This window comes from Perna viridis, chromosome 2, assembly GCF_037379345.1.
Source record: "Perna viridis isolate PV_CMFRI_1.1 ecotype Kerala chromosome 2, ASM3737934v1, whole genome shotgun sequence".
NCBI classification, from domain to species: domain Eukaryota; kingdom Metazoa; phylum Mollusca; class Bivalvia; order Mytilida; family Mytilidae; genus Perna; species Perna viridis.
In genome coordinates this window covers 63,046,811-63,064,006 of record NC_142446.1, presented here as the reverse complement: position 1 = coordinate 63,064,006, position 17,196 = coordinate 63,046,811, and the positions used below count along the sequence as shown (strand labels likewise).

The 17,196-nt window shown below is 32.5% G+C and overlaps 1 protein-coding gene across 5 annotated transcripts in view; it reads right to left on the bottom strand.

The window, feature by feature from the left end:
* Positions 1 to 788: 788 nt before the first annotated feature.
* LOC148626403 (neuroligin-4, X-linked-like) overlaps positions 789 to 17,196 on the bottom strand; it is a 75,991-nt gene continuing 59,583 nt past the window's right edge. For 4 of the 5 annotated variants that reach the window (XM_088570367.1, XM_088570370.1, XM_088570368.1 and 1 more), the window contains exons 2-6: positions 11,477 to 11,626; positions 6,716 to 6,901; positions 3,784 to 4,582; positions 3,279 to 3,376; positions 789 to 3,015 (exon numbers count right to left, since the gene is read on the bottom strand). In XM_088570367.1, coding sequence (XP_088426493.1) covers positions 2,099 to 3,015; positions 3,279 to 3,376; positions 3,784 to 4,582; positions 6,716 to 6,901; positions 11,477 to 11,626 — 2,150 coding nt within the window. In that variant the 3' untranslated portion in view covers positions 789 to 2,098. The remainder of the gene's footprint in view (positions 3,016 to 3,278; positions 3,377 to 3,783; positions 4,583 to 6,715; positions 6,902 to 11,476; positions 11,627 to 17,196) is intronic. The other variant, XM_088570369.1, reaches the window with a different exon arrangement.

Sequence of the window (17,196 nt, the reverse complement as noted above, 5' to 3'; positions counted from 1 at the left end):
CCTATAATTCTGCAAATTTCACAGAAAACTTAACTTGGAAGGGCAGGTCGGACCGCTGTTCACAAAACACGATAAAAGCATCAAAACTGCTAATTGTAACTTATAAGTAACTCATCTAGATGTCAATATAAACGAAATATTTCGTAAATCAGTTCAAAGTGAAGATAACTGAATAATCAAGAAAAACGGACGTACAGACGTACAGACAGTTTTCTGCTGACTCGATGGCGGCGGTACTGGTTACTACACGGATATATTTTGATTCACTGGTTATATAAGGTTTTGCAATTTTTCGCCTCTGATTAACTCGAACTTTTCTTGTATTGATATTGTGTGATATATTCTTTCGGAACAAAAAGTGAACTATCAGTGCTCCAGGAACAATAAGTGAACTATCAGTGCTCCAGGAACAATAAGTGAACCATCAGTACTCCATGAACATAAAGTGAACTGTCAGTGCTCCAGGAACAAAAGGTACGAAAAACGCATAAGTAAGACCACGATAAATGAACAACTATTATTTATCTTTTTGACACTTGATACCTATCTCCGTCCTCCCTTGATTTTTTAGTGATTTTACACGATTACAGATAATGTTACGGAAATCATCTTTTTGTGGGATATGATTTTTACAGAACTATCCATTATGCTCTGTTTAAATGTTATTAGCCGAAACGCATTAACTACTCCATCCCAGAGGAAGAAGATTATTTTCGATCAGACATTCAATTTCATACTTGATATAGGATACGGGGAAGTAATGAGTTTGTTTGGATATAAGATCAAGCTAATTCTAAAAAGCTTTTTATTGAACTAATAAGACAGACTTATAATCGAAGGATAAGGTTACTAGGAGCAAAATGTCCATCAGTTCGTTAGAAAATTTAGTAGGTACTTCAAGTTTAGAGAGTAAATTCAAGTATTAAGCGATATTACAATTAAAATGCCATGAGACGAAAATCATATTAAAGAGAAAGAATAGCAAGATAAATGACATTGCTTATGCTTGTAAAAGGAAACTGAGAGTACACAAACTTACTTCAGAAATGAAGTATTAAGTTAGACTTAACCCATAGCCAAATCGCCGAATAATGTACTGATACAAGTATTAAAGTGCCGTTTTGGAGAAGCAGTATATATATTGAAACAAACAATTTGGGCACAGATAAAATGTTTACGAATGTTAACAATTTCATATAATGGTTAAAACTTGAATTAATGAAACTGGCTTCGATAATAAATCATAAATTGAATTCAGATATTGGAAGAAACTACCTAAAAGACTGTTTATTGTCCAGAATGTAAAGTCAGCAGATATCTCGATATTACAAAACAGTCGATGTTATGCTGTTTATTTTTGTTTAAATTCTCAAGTTTTGGAGAAAAATATATCACTTTAAAAAGGACCAATGAAATTATTATGCTTGCTGTGCGAAATTCAGATATTTATTGTGATTGACAAACATGTATCAGGCACCGTATTGGAAGTCCTGTCAATTACTTCATATCAATTCTTAATTACTTTAGTACACGTAAATTAGCTGAAAAAAGGATATCAAGCATTGTAGGAGTCAGTTAGGAATTTATCATTTGATAGTATCAATAACTACACTGCCGACAAAGCGGAGCCGATGAATGATAATCATTCCAAAATCAACAGCAACCTCAAAAAGCAACAGAAGAACTCGTTTGCCAACGCTACTGCAAAATATGTATTGATGATATTTTTTTTTGAAACGCCTACGAGTAAGCTACACCAGATTCATTCTGAAATGCAGTTTCGTCCGACCCCGAACTCAAAGAACCGTCTGAAGTTTGTGATAAATACCAATAAAATCCACCATTTGTAAACGTTTGTTTCATAAGGATCGACTTGATGGGTTAAACTGAAAGAAAAATAATGATGTTCATGATATCTGCCTTTTGTCGTCAACGTTAAACAATAACATTTTAGTAAAAAAATACTCAAGACCCATGTCACCCTTGATTTGTTAGAAAGAACGTATGTCTTTATTTTTGTTCTTTGGTCTACCAATTACGGCGTTACAGATATGGCACTTAAAGTGATAAACCACTTAGGATTTACAGCATTTATGAACTAAACTACAGTCACCGCATTAACAGAACCAGTACATATATTACTTTTTTGTTTGTCAATACTTTGAACGCTACCGACTGGTGACCGGTCCGGAGGTTTATTGATATGATTAAGGGAATGATCATTCTTGCCGAAACTTGTCATTGAGCTATTTTGAAACACTACCGTCCGATGCATAGGGGAGTTAGTCTGTGTTGGCACTTGTGTGTATAAATGTTTATCCGATATTGTAGGTTCCTTTGATATGGTAATAGTAGAGTATGTTGGATCGTTGTAACTGTCATGATTACAGGATGGAAGGCTTGTTGAAATGTGATTGGTTGCTGGTTTTGCTCGTTCATATTCTTGTTCGTTGCTATTGTTCTCATTTTCATTAACAGCTGACATTTCTGCCTGTTCTTTTCTGAGCTTTCTTATTCTTTCTCTTTGACAAAATATCCCGGCATATATTAGAATATTAATGAACAACAAGAAGCAACCAATGGATACTGTTATACTAAAAGGGACGGAACTATTTTCTATTGAATCATTTTTATTTTCTTCCGCCAGTGCACTATCTTCTAATGTCACTTCCGGTACATAGTCAGTCGTGTCAACAATTGACGTTTGCTGGTGAGTTGAAAGATGAATATTATTGTCGGTTACAACAGGTGAATAAACATGAACATCATTCAACGGTCTCGGAGATGTTGGCGGTGAAGTTGGAAGAGGATATATGCGATGAAATTTTTGTCGTGACACAAGCCCCTCTGGATCATCGAACAAACTTAAATTGTTTGCATTATGTAATCTATGTTGAGGTGTATCAGACGATAATTCATCGTTTGGATCTGTTGGTTTGTTTATTTTCGGTATAAGGTCCAGCCAAAGTGCCATCTCTGATCCTCTATAATGATGTCTTATTTGTGGGCGTTTTCCTGGAAAATAAAAGGAAGGATTGCTAGTAACCTCAAAATAATAAAAAAAAGAGTTTTTGACTTTTCTCCTCTTAAACCTGTTTTGGATAGCTGTCCAGTTTATTCTGCTATTTCATGTTCTGTGTTGTGTATGTCTGTTTTCCATGTGTAGTTTTTAGCCTTTAAATATATAAATGTTTTTTTTTATTTCTGATCAAATCTAGGTTCCCTTAATTACTTTTTGACAAAAATTAAAAAAAGTGTATATACAGATGTGTACATACCTAAATGTAAGTATTGCTGCTTAGCAATATCATATTTTGGCCATTCTAAATCTGTAAACTTTTCATTACCAGTGTCCTCCTTAGGGATGTTAGGATTGCTGAAATAATAAAGCACCACCACGTTATAAAAAGTAAATATTACAAGTAGCTTTTCTCATTCAAATATATGATGTTAACTTTTAGCTGTGTAGTGGAGTAAAGCAATTATACTACTTAAATAATGTGCAAAAAGGCATGTAAGTACACAGATTGAATTCTTGTTTGCCATGTCGCAATTAGGTCAATGATCATGACGTACATATCCCAATTTACTTGTACAATATAAGTTTCAATTGCATTTAGTCTTGATATTGATAAAATTTGTTTGTTAATTATGGTTTAGTAGAATCTTTTGTCCACTTCAATAATAACTTTTAAATCTGAAAGAGTCTTTTTTTTTCAGACTCTTAGTAATTAAACCTAGCTACGCCAATATCCTTTTTAATAATGTTAGATAAAGCCTTACCCAGACTTTGCAAAATTTGTCCAAAGTCTCATAATACTGGAGCTAAATTTCTTTTCGTTTTTAGTATATCGACTTGGGAATGGGGAAATACCGTTTACAAGAGGAGCACCAAAGACATATGGTAGTTCGTCACCATGAACACCGCCAGTCCATTGCGGAAAGTCTTCGGACTGTGTCGAGTAACCAAAATTATAAAAATATGTGTCGTTTCCTAATGTCGCATGTTCTTGCGCCATTGCCACTAATGGCGCCACGTATAAACCATCACTGAGCATGCTCATTATATCATCACGTGACGTGTTTCTGTTCTGTTCTTTTGTCCATGCGGTGTATTGGAAATCAATAACTTCATACAACTTCTGCCTGTGAAATTTGTATAAATTTTGCACAAACGTCCGTATAATTTGAGCTTTCCTTTCTTTAGAAATACCTTCAACTAATTCTGTTTGCTTAAGATAAGCATAAGCTTCATTCCGAGTTACACCAAAAATTATTGGTATTTGTGAGAACACTCCTTCTTGATTATCCAACAATGTCTTCACAGTGTCTGGAAACATTTGTCCTCCACCTGGGGTAGGAGCAAAGCAGGAAAAATATTTTGGAGGCAAAGGCACATTTTCGACCAACTCTGTGGCTGTCTTGCTACGTAAACACCTTACAAGTTGTTCTGAATCACTCAGATATTGATCACACTTAACGTTAACGGCAAGCCATTGTGTACACGCTACAGCGTCGAATGATAAAGCCCAAGGGCTCAATGCAGAGCCACTTTGTAGTATTGCCCGTTGAACAAGACGTGCTTAAACAGAAAAAAAGCAGACGTTATAATAAATTTGCTACCGCGATACGCATTAGGACATGGTTGCAGTGATTTTCGCTGATTCTCTTAAATACAAAATATGCGGATACTCGTGTGTTTGCCGTTTTTAATTACGTTTTTATTTCTTTTTTGAAAAGAATAGAGTTTTATCTGTTTTTAATCATGGAAACTACCTTGGTAACAATAAGTATTAGAAATTAAATTAGGTCTAAGTAAATTAAGGAGGTAGACCTAGGAAAAAAGGAAAGCTTAAAAGGCTTTGTGAAATCGGATATGATACAAACAATTCACTGATTTCAAGAGTTATGTCCCTTACCCTGGGTCTATCTCTCTAAATAAAACCGGATGAAAAATTGTAGTTTTAACGCTAATTATCAAGATATGTCGTTTTGATCAACACTTATAGATGAGAATCGGTAAAGTGGTTATTTTAATAGAAGCAGCATCATCAATTATGTCTGTAAGATAATTGAATAGTAAGTGTTATGTTTAGCGTTAGAAGTGTTGAATCTAATTTCCGAAGATGTTTTACTGGTACCAGACAATTAAATGACGTTTCGAATGCTTATAAAGTAGGTGTTTGGTAAGCTACTGGTGATTTTAAAGTCTTATAATGACACTTCTAAATATTTTTACATTAGTTTTAAATGTAATGTATTTCTGAAATTGAGGTCAAAATGAAGAGGTTAGATCTTAGATTAAAAGTAAATTACTTCGTCGCTGACTTGAGGATATCTATTGATGAGGCACAGCACATCAATTACTATTATGATATAATTCCATGCAATAATGAGGCAAAATGTGCTTTACCAAATTTTATATCAAAGATAAAAATATGTCATGTGGTGATTCATGTATCTGTAGTTCATACTTTATTGTTAACGGTTTATGATTTACTTCTAAAAAAGCTTATCACTTCTGATACAAAAATTACACAAAAAACAAATAACATGTTTAAGTTGGGTTCGTGCTGTTCCTTTTTATGTGTGTACATCTGGTTCTTATGTGTTGTACTTTTTGTTCCATGTGTAATGTAATTGTTTTGTGTTACCGGTGTTTTCTTGTAACAGTGTTTCCTCCGTCCTCGTCTTCGTGTATATTGTTTTACTTTCCCGTTTTTATTGTAGACAATAATGGACAGTTTACAAGTTCTCAATAATTGTTTTAATGGCTTTTCCTTCTTTTCATTGGAACTTCAGTATTTCTGCTTTAACTGCATTTATTGTCTTTGTTCGTTTTCATTTCACCAAAAAGGTCGAAGAAGTAAAATTGATCGTGAACTCTGATGTAACAGTGTGCATTTCCCATAATGAGGTGTTAACTTAAGATTTAAATTTACATAGAGGTTTATTTTGAATTTTATGGCTGGTGTACGAACAGAGACAATAAATAAAAAAGAAGGGATATCGAAGAGAGAGAGAGAGAGAGAAGAGAGAGAGAGAGAGAGAGAGAGAGAGAGAGAGAAACATTAAAAAACAGGAAGTAATTGTTTTAAATTGATTGGTCGAAATTTGAGCCAAGGAATGGTTTGAAAACAATCTTAATATATTTTTGTCATGAAAATGGGCACTGTATATCGTTTGTTACTCAAAACTGATATCTTTGCTTAATACAAAGATTGTTAGTCACTATAAAGTTACTTGTTTTTTTGTATATATTGAATAGTACATGTCAAAATCTGTATCAAATGCTGTATCAACCCGAGACTCTTTTTATCGCCCATGGGCCTGTTGCCCTTGGGTTGATATAGGTCATGGGTTGATACAACATTTGAAACAAATTTTTACATGTCATGTTCAGTATATCATAAAATTTAACCATAATCCAAGTATGGTCTGTGAACGGGTACGGTATAAGGTATACGATATAGGTCTAGGGGTGTGATATAGGGTATGCGATATAGGTCTAGAGGTGTGATATAGGGTATGCGATATAGGTCTACAGGTGTGATATAGGGTATGCGATATAGGGTAGGCAATATAAGGTTTAAACAAACACTTACAATGCATATACAAAAAGTTATATTTTTATAATATTAATTAATGGAATGTCCTTTGATGAATTTTGTTTTCCCCCATCTTGTACGGCCAAATATATATGACAAATACCTACTTGTTATCATGGGAGATAGTAATAAAATGTTAACCAGAGCTGCACCATGTCCGTGACCGAACAAGGTTACTCTATTAGTATCGCCTCCAAAGGCGCCAATATTTTCGTTGACCCACGATAATACTGCAAACAAATCCCATAATGCATAGTTCCCACTGGCTTCCTGGTCACCTGTACTTAGAAAACCTATTCAACGAATAAGATTCAATTAAATGATTAATAGAATTTATGAAAATAAATTAGATGTTGATTACAGTTATTTCATAATTTCTTTGACAAACTAAATTAAAGATTAATCATTAATTCAAAAGAAAAGCGGTAATTGTTCAAGATTGTGGTAAAAAAGGTTGATAATCTCAGAAATCGTGTTTAAAATTCTGATGACGATAGTTTAAGTATGAGATTGGAGCTATTCTTCATTTATCTCTAATTAAATTATTTTTTTTAAGTATCTTTTAGGTAATCACCGCTTTATTGATGCCATTGTAAACAGTTGATAAATATTATCACATTGCCTATCCGAAAAAAAGTTATGTGTCAAAAAGTCAAATTTTAGCGAATACTTCCATAATGATTTATTTTCATCCAATTGTAAGCCGATGATTAAAAATGCACGTGACTTTTAACAACCGGGCGGTGATTAAATTTCTGTGATATTTTCCCCGCAATTTTACACTTTCCATTGTATCTACAAATGTTATGAGAGAACCGATTCTCCTTCAGCCTTCTCGTTATGAGTATTATTTTCCACTCTCTAAATGGTAAATTTAAGATTTTAACATGTTCGTTCAAGCTTGCATGTTGAAAACTTTAATTTTAACATATCGGTGGCGAAATAAATTAAAGCCCTTATTACCAGAGGAGAACCTATATGTTAAACATTTTAAAGACTGCTTGAGATTTAGCCGGAGCACATTTTATTTCTTTAATAGCTTTAACTACTCTCGGCATTAGTTACTCCCAAGTGCTTGCCTCATTGAGGCACATAAATGTGAAAGCACTATGGTAAACGAATGTACCGAATCCCGTTATTTGATTCAACGACGATAATGGCGTTCTCCGTCATTGTGCAACGATTGCAAATGACTTGATTGAAAATGTCACTATATTTGCAATAGAAATCTGTAATGGTCGCTTCTGCAGCATACAGACATCTGAACAAATATTGCTTCATTTTACTCTGCATCAATCACAGAATGTAATTTTAGGTTACAATATTGAATAATTGCGTCGTAAAGGCACGTTGATATTGTCTTAATGAGGCATCAAGGCGGACGTAAAGTGACAATTATTTCAAGAAACTTGAAATAACAGGAACATTCTGTATCTAATGAAGAAATGACATAATTCATTGAAAATGTTGAATTGTGTTTCAATACTTTAAACAATACGTCGTGTATTTCCTGGATTTTGTTTTATCGTTGTTGATGTTTTCAAAGTTACTGCTTGTTTACATGTTAGAAAGAATGTCTATTTCACCTTTCGGTAATACACGAGTTAATCTCCAGTTATAATTTTGGCTTGTATTTCTGGTTCTTATATTTAGTTCCCTTATGTAAGGCATCTATAACCGTTTTGTTGTCTTTCGTTCCTTAATATTGCTAGTCTTGTTTTCTTATCTTTTTGTTTCTTATCTTATGATTTTCTAACAGTTTTCATTTGACCTGTTGGAAATTCACATTTATCTTTTTGTATACATTGTAAAAACTTTTCTTCTTCAAACTTACGTTGGTTTTTTAACAATGCCTTACCAAATCAAATTATAATTTTTGAAAGTTGTTATTTAGCATATCCGTTACTTTGATTCTTATATTCGATTGGTGTAAAATGGTGACTACAAATGTTTTAATGATTTGTAAGAGTATTGTCCCTTACCCTAGATCTACCTCCTTAAGGAAATATTTCTCACTTCAATAACGGTAAATCACAATCGCTGTAAAAAGTTTAACTGTGTTCAAAACAGAATTTGTAAATTATTATGGATACAAACTTTTAATTAGTACTCCAGCTAAGAATCACGCAAAATCATGATTGGAAAGCCTACATAATTTTATTTTTGATATTTTGTTTTAATTGTTATAGTAATCAGAAATTGACATGTGGCTTTTCATATAACCCTAGTTCTTGGGAGATAAAGATTATGTACACTGTACTGTATAATTAAAAATTAAGTGAGATAACTTTATAAATGACACCAAATTACAATAGGAATCACTGGATTTTCAATGTAAATTATCCCCTTAGAGCAGACAGATTGGAATGAATAATTATACATTTCATAGTATAGACCTATAAAACAACTTAATAACAAAAATAAAAATATGTAGCCTTTTTGGGGGTGTGTCACATATTACAGAATTTGCTTGATTCTAACAAAGACTTTAGTTATTTGTATTAAATATTTCATTAAAACAACGATTTGAAAAAATAAATGCACGACCTGAAGAAAATATCTCTGAAGGCGTGTAAAGGATTATAGGCAATTAGAATAAAGAACTTCAAAAGCACCTGGATTAGAGCAGAACAATTTATTGTGAACTGCTGAGGTGTCTTTCGGTGCTTTCTTTAGGTGCTGATCCATATGCTAATCAATAACGTCTTCTTATGAATTGCGTTTTTGATGTTGATAAGATATCTTTTATATACACCTGTAGTAAAAAACTACAAACTGATGTGAGATTGAGCGAAAGTAATATTGAAGTTTTCATTCGACGCTTTTATGTTGCTACAAGATTGAAGTCATCACTACAGAAGTTTTATGGTCGTCATCATGAACTCGTGGATCGTTATGGTGTATCCATCTGCACCATGAAAACTGATTTATTCAACGGGTCATAGTTTTCCTTTCCTCGTTTGTCTATCCCGGACTTTACTTTTTATGAGCAACTCGGCGGGTGTTTCTAGAAAAGCAGAGGACGCTTACCCTACCGGTGCACCTGGTCCATGCTACCAGTTTTTAGTGGGGTCCGAGTTTCTCATTTGCTTTTGTTACTTTGTATGTATGATTTTAGTTACTTTATGTTCTTTGTTGCGTATGTCTTTTTTCCTATGTCTGATCTTTGTCCCTGGATTGCATTCTTTTGATTACCGCTATAACCTTGGTTCCCTTGATTACTCTTTTTTATCGTAAGGCTCGATAAATTTGAAAGTAAATGATCATAGCAGTAGTTAGTATTAGGTTGGACAAGGTATAGAGTTTAATTCGAATGGTAGCTTTCTCCTGGGATTCATAAGCAAAGATGAGTCATTTAAAATGTTTCGTGTAAAACAAAAAGATTTAATAATTGATCAGACATGCAAATTAAAGTTTAAAAAAGATACCATAATCAGAAAAACAAAATTAATACGACAAATTGCACCTCTACCGTCGTTTGAGCAACTTGGATACAGTTTAAATGTACCAAGTTTACTTAGCCTAGCACCGATAAGAGTGAAATTTAAGGGAACCAAGGTTACAGCGGTAATCAAAAGAATGTAATCCAGGGACAAAGACCAGACATGGAAAACAGACATACACAACAAAGAACATAAAGTAACTAAAATAATACATAAAAAGTAACAAAAGCAAATGAGCAACTCGGACTCCACTAAAAACTGGGAGCATGGACCAGGTGCATCGGATACAACATAACGATCCACGAGTTTATGATGACAACCATAATAAACTTTCTGTAGTGATGACTTCAATCTTGTAGCAACATAAGAATGAATACAGATATTCTATTGCAATTTTACGGTAACGGTAAAAGTCTTTACACGACTACCCTGGTTGACTTATTACACTACTTTTACTGCTCAATAAACTAATATGCTGTGATATATAATATTTACTGAATATGCCCATTTATAGTAGTGCCAAGGTACAAACGAGCAAAAATGTCTACGTATTGAATAGTCACTGTCTTCAGCCTGTTTTACGACTCTCACTGTCCCTATCCTTGTCTATGTCATGGTCAGTTACTGGTAGGTTTAATACATCGTTTCATCGGAGAATGGGATTAGGCAAATTACCCGTGTGTCCAAAAATGTTAATACCGTTTGATATGATAATCAAAATAAATATATAAAACATTTTCTTTATTATATTATAGCCAAAAAACTGGCTATTTCTATATATTTTATAATAAGCACACAAGATAAACAGTTTAATTTGATACTTTAGTACCCCATTCATTTTTAGCCATCTTCTGTTTGTACATTCCTATGTTGATTGCAAATAAAATATCTATATTGTTTCTTATATGAAATGAAAATTTGATTTATGGCAATTTGATAAATGCCAGTTTGGTAAATAACTATTATAACTGCGCTCGCAGGAAACAATCCAATCGTAATTATTTTTTAAAATCAAAACAGATGCGTTAAACATTTCATCTCGTATAAACAAACTCAGTTATTGATTTCTAATTTCAAATAAACCAATGAAACAAAAACAGGACTAATAATGGGGAAATTTGTAATTACACCCGTAAAACATAATTCATCTACAAGAAAACATTAAAGAAAAAAATGAAACGAAATTCGAATACATTATGTATAATTAATGAGTAAAAAGAGTTTGATTTTATCAATGGTGCCTATAAACAAAGTTAAAGTGTCATCAAAAAGCATCTTTAAATCCCACAAATATAAAAAATAGAAATACTATTATCATTTCAAAGAATTATGCGACTGGAATTGTGTTTGTTTGGAAAAAATACTTACGCAAGGACAGATATAGTAAACGCAATGAAGTCATATCAAAGCAAATTTTTCACTTACCTAAAACTCCGAGTCTGTAGTTGACAGTGACAACGATAACTTCTCCAAAACTGGCCAGTACACTCCCTTCATAGGCATTTCCCGTTCCAATTTCATACGATTCGCCATGTACAAAAACCATTACAGGTAATCGAGATGTCTCATTCCATTCTGAAATATACATTAGTCAATTACTTTCAAAACATGCATTATGTTGAAGTATATCGTTTTATAACACGAAAGAGGAAAACAACATATGTGTCTCCAGTTATCACCGACCAGAAGGCTTTTCAATTTGCTATATCTCAAAAAAGCAGTCCAATTTTTGCTAGATGCAACACTATCGCAGCTTTGCTTTTGGTGTCATTTGTTTATTTAGTCGTAATACGCTTCCAAAAATATTGAAATGAAAGGTGCTTTTGAGTAATGGAAAAAGGCTACAATTTTCAGCTGTTTTTGGTAATCAATGGTCCACAATCCTACATCAAATGATTTTTGTATATATATATATATATGTGACACATGTTTCTCATGCAAATAGCAAATAATAAACCGTGTTGCGATTTTCTCTTTGAAGTATAGTTCATTATCACATAGTACCATAAATTTAGAGAACAACTGCGATGTTGCATTCTTGTAAATACCGAGAAAATACGACTGAACTGTTATCAAACTATTGTGAAACATTAGGGGACATTTTCATTAGATCATAAAGAGAACAGTTCTAACGCTAAAAGCTACACAAATTGCAAAGTGCTGCACGGATATATTCCCGAATTTTCAGTATTTAAAGGAAGGTTTCTTTATCGTTTTCTCAAATGGTTAAGTTTTTTAACGAATATATGTCGTATATATAGAAACAAAACAAACAAACATATTTACGACAATCTTAATTTATGCAGGAATAAACCTGGCTTGCAATTTTTTTCTGCCCATGATAATTGAAGCAACGATGTTAATATTCAGACCATTTTCACAAAGTTGGCGTATTCAATTCCTCCTGGATATCTTTCTCTGTCTACTGATTTTAATTTTTCAAATGTTCCTAATAACAGAAACAAATGAATATATTCCCAAGAGAAATCTTTTAACTATAGCACTGCACAGTTTAAGAATCATGCCATTTCTGGTTAAGTACACAAAAAGTACTTTGTATTATTTCTTAAATTAATGAAACTTGGTGTATTTTAATTATGGGACAGACAGTGATGATTCATTTGAAGTATTGTATTAAAATATATTCGAGGTAAAGCGACAATAGAATGTGGCGGCAAAGTCATCTCCATGAAAAGACATTGCATTCAGTTGATTTTTTTTTTCACGATAAAAACAATAAAAAAAACAACTGATTAGTTGTTACTTAAAATTCTCTAAGGCATTTATAATAACATTTAAAGAAAATAATATTATGTGATATTCCGATTTATAAATCACCCTCCTTCCTGCGTGATCCTTAATCGGACATCCACTAAAAGCCACAACATGTTGATATACAAAAATAAGTTTGACCAATATCATAAAGATTGTTCATCGGAACAGTCAACAATCGTTCATCGATAACGATAAAGTGATTCTGTTTTGCATCAACGCCACCATTTGTTTGAACGTTGTTACACAATTATATAATGATCGATGACAGATGCCGTTTTGTTCCCCAACATTTACAGTAAATTGTGTAAAAGTACTATCCACGTAGGGAAAAGTCAGAAAACGGTTAAGTGACGATGCCTTATTGAATTTTCGTAATGCATCTTCAAGGAAATTTAGTGCAGTGTTTTTTGTAACACAAGGCAGGTTTGAATGTAAATAGTTATTGCCTGGGTTGTTTCGAATGCAGGCTAAAATCCAATAATCATTTCAATTCAACGTACGAAGTGTAGATTTAAGACGTTTTGTTACTTCAATTTTATTTGCTGATGTTTTTAGATAGCTTCCGCCACTATAAGCATTTGTGCAGAATATAGACTTGAAAAAAGAATAAATACGGAAATGTTTTACATCAATCGATTTTAAACCAAAATTGTGTACCATCTCTTGAATATATCACAGCCATGCCAAATTTGATTACACTACACACGACGTTTCTGAGTCAAATTTACACAACTTAAACCGTATAATCGTGTTCATTTTCAACTCTGCACAATTTACGATGACGTTCAAAATATATATAAAGTAATAACAAAAATACGGGTAATGAAGAGAATATTTAAACCAAATATCATGGGAATGTCATAAACTTGCGGTATTACCAACTGAGCCCGCGCAAAAAATTAGCATGAAAGAGTCTATAGATCGTTTCTATGTTTTTTAGATTAAGTTTTGCTCCGTCATGTTCTGGAGATCTCCGTGTAGTTTTGACTACCGATATTACCCGTTTGAAACGTCAGTATTTCTACCTCTTCTTGATTCATCCATAGTTGTTGGCCTATGCGTCGAGTGTTCGGTTGCAAAAAATAAAAATACTTTGTACTCTATACTGGCAAAGTTTAAAAACAATGCAAAAACACAAGTTTTTTTGCCATAACTCAATCAGCACCGGAACAGAAAGAACCAGCATAGATTCCTTCTTTTATATTTATTCCTATAGAAACGTTTGACTTGCATTCATCCATTACAAGTTAATTGATAGCTTGAAGTGAACGGAAGATGGAAAAATAATTATTTAATGCACGTAAAACATTTGTCAAACAAGAGGTTAAATGTAAATATCATGAATGTTGATGAGTAATGCATTCTCAACGAACAGGTTGGTAGTGTAATGCGAAACTGCGGCATAATTCTGCACTGTTGTAACAAATTGCTACGATGTGATACCAATACTGATAGCCTTACTTAGGACTTAGTACAGCGTTTATGTCAGGTATAATTACGCACCTCAAACTCAAAGGAAATAATAATATGAAACAAAAATTTACAAAACATTACTACAGTTTGATTATTTCATTCAATATAAGTTCTTAGGTTAATCTGACAGGCAAGTGATACGTTTATATATATATATATGAGTTTTGTCAATTGGTAAGAAAATATGAATGAAATTGTGTTATCGTAATTAGCGTCTTAATTTAATGCAAACATATCCAGATACTTACGAATATTAGATTAATTGGTTGATTGTTGGGGTTTAACGTCCGAGCAGCAATATTTCAGCTGTATTCAGACGATGGACATGAAATGGATGATAAAATGAACATGAAAACGAGTATTAGAAATAGCAAATATCTGGTCATTTCACACAACTACATTGTATTAAACTACATTTCAAATGCACATTTAGGTATCCAATTGTCACTTCAGTCTGTACACCAGAAATGATAGTTATCCCGGATAAGACGAGTTGGAACAGGAGGGAAGGATTAAATTTCATACCGAGTAAATATAAAGTGACACACAACCAATAATATATCATTGCTGATTCAGCTTATCTTACTGTTATATCATGGACTGGCTTGTGGTGTTAACAACAGTATATGGAGCCTTATCTATACACATAACATCGCATCAATGTAAAAGATATAGGATCAACAAATCTAGAAAGGATGGGCACACAAATTTCACGATAGAGCAATAAGCAGATTACATATGTTTTTTTTGTTTCATGTACTTAAAGAATAAGAATTGTTCCATTATTGAATTTGCCGGTATTTGGTCAATTCAGGTGATTATCTTTCTCCAAACGTATTTCTAGTATGCGTCCGAACAGATAATCAAATTAATAACTTGCTTAAAAAATATTCATTATCACTGTGTAGAATATTTATTGGAAGCAATCACTTACATGTCTTAGTTTTAAAGAACAATCATAATTGTTTCGCTTTTATATTGCAGGTTCTAATAGCATTCCTCAAATCAAAGTGTTTTGAATGAGTTTGGAATCTTTAAGGTTCATTATCAAGCTTTCAATCATAACAATACCCCATGGTTAGATGTAAAAAGTGATTGATAGCCCGATAAATAGGATTTCGATCCTTTTATACTACATAAATAGATGAAAACAGTAACCCTCTAGGCTAAATTCTTTAATTATTTCGACTGGTATATAATTTAGAAAGCACCATTCAAAGTGTTTTAAAAAAGTTTAGTTTTCACACTTTCTTTGAATATGTATATCATTGTCTTAATGACTATTGTTATAATAGGAAAGTTCTTTTTCTATTTATTGCGTTTGATCGGAAGGAAAACTGCAAAATTGACTTTAATTTGTAAAATTAAATTCTTGTTTTTTTACATTGCTACTTTTATTGAAAAATATGTAGAAATACCGAAACGTCAAACGAAAAATCTGTTGAAAAAAAAATTTATAATAAAACAAACAAAATCAGCAACAGTACATATAGTTCGATGCATTCTTGACTATACAAGTCATACGAATTTTGTTTATAACCTTACCATTGTCCGGAGCTATGTGTCATTATTAGATACTAAAACAATACAATTATATATTATTTGTGTAATTTGATGGACATAAACGACATGTTAAACGAAAACACAAGTAATCCAGTCCTGAGATCAGAAGCCTGTTACAAATTAGGATCTTTGCGATCGTTTCAAACTTTTCGAATTTTTCCTGATACTGTCATTTGTTATACGGACTTTCCTTTTTAGGCATTCCTTTTGACTAATGCCTAAATTGTATCTGTTAGAAAATTTTGTTATTAGCCTTCATCAACTATCTACTGATGTCGAGTTACCTGCATTTTAAGATCAAATTGCTTTCATGTTTTTACCAAAATAAAATATAAAAAGTTATCATAAATCAATACAGTTAAAACACACATACAACTAATGAATATGATACATTACTTCTTGTTCCGCTCCTATTAGACACATTGACAATTTTGCTATTTCACTTAACACAATCTACAGGCTTCCTGTTGTTTGTTTTAATAAGACCTAACAACCAACAGTTTCAATAAATAGTTGCTGGAGCATGTCTACTTCCTTTGTTTTATTAGACAAAACATGCTATCTCACGAGAAAAAAATGTCTACAGTCTGATACATTGAGCAGTTGTAACCTCTTTACTATTTATCATTAAGAGTTTTGACATCTTGTTACATTTATAAATAGTGTTTCTTGGAATCTTATTTAGATGACGGGAATCGATTTTATGACTGTGAGCAAGAAAAGAGTTGGACATTCAATTATCATGCTGAAACACAGTGGTTAGTTCATTTTATGAATCGAACAAATAAGGGAACATACATGATACGAGTTAGTGTCATTCCACTTAAAGAGCTCAAGTATTTTTAAATTAGCAACGTTTGTAGGTAAACGCCTATTCGCGTTTTGTTACAGTCCTTTTAGCAATGTTGAAATTATCATTTGTCATGTCTACCATTTAGTTGATTGTATTTCTCATATCAACAATTTTACTTCCCATGAAGTGCTTAGCCACTTTTTAATACTGAATAGCATTATGAATATTTACTTTTTTATTACATGAACAGATACAAATGTTATTACTGGATTGAATGCTAAAGTATTTGATTGAATAAAATAAAAAAAAAAAAAATACATATTTCAGTAATATAGTACTTACTTGCGGCACATACAATAAAACATTAATATTAGCAATGCATCATGGTTCACACAATATAGTAAAATATTACGGTTTGATTGTGCATATCCTATTCAATGTGTATACTTTACCATACATAAAAACATCGGGTAGGAAAAAATGGTATTACTTATTTCTGTCCAAAATTCTGTGGTTATTGATACTGAAGATGGCGGAGAGA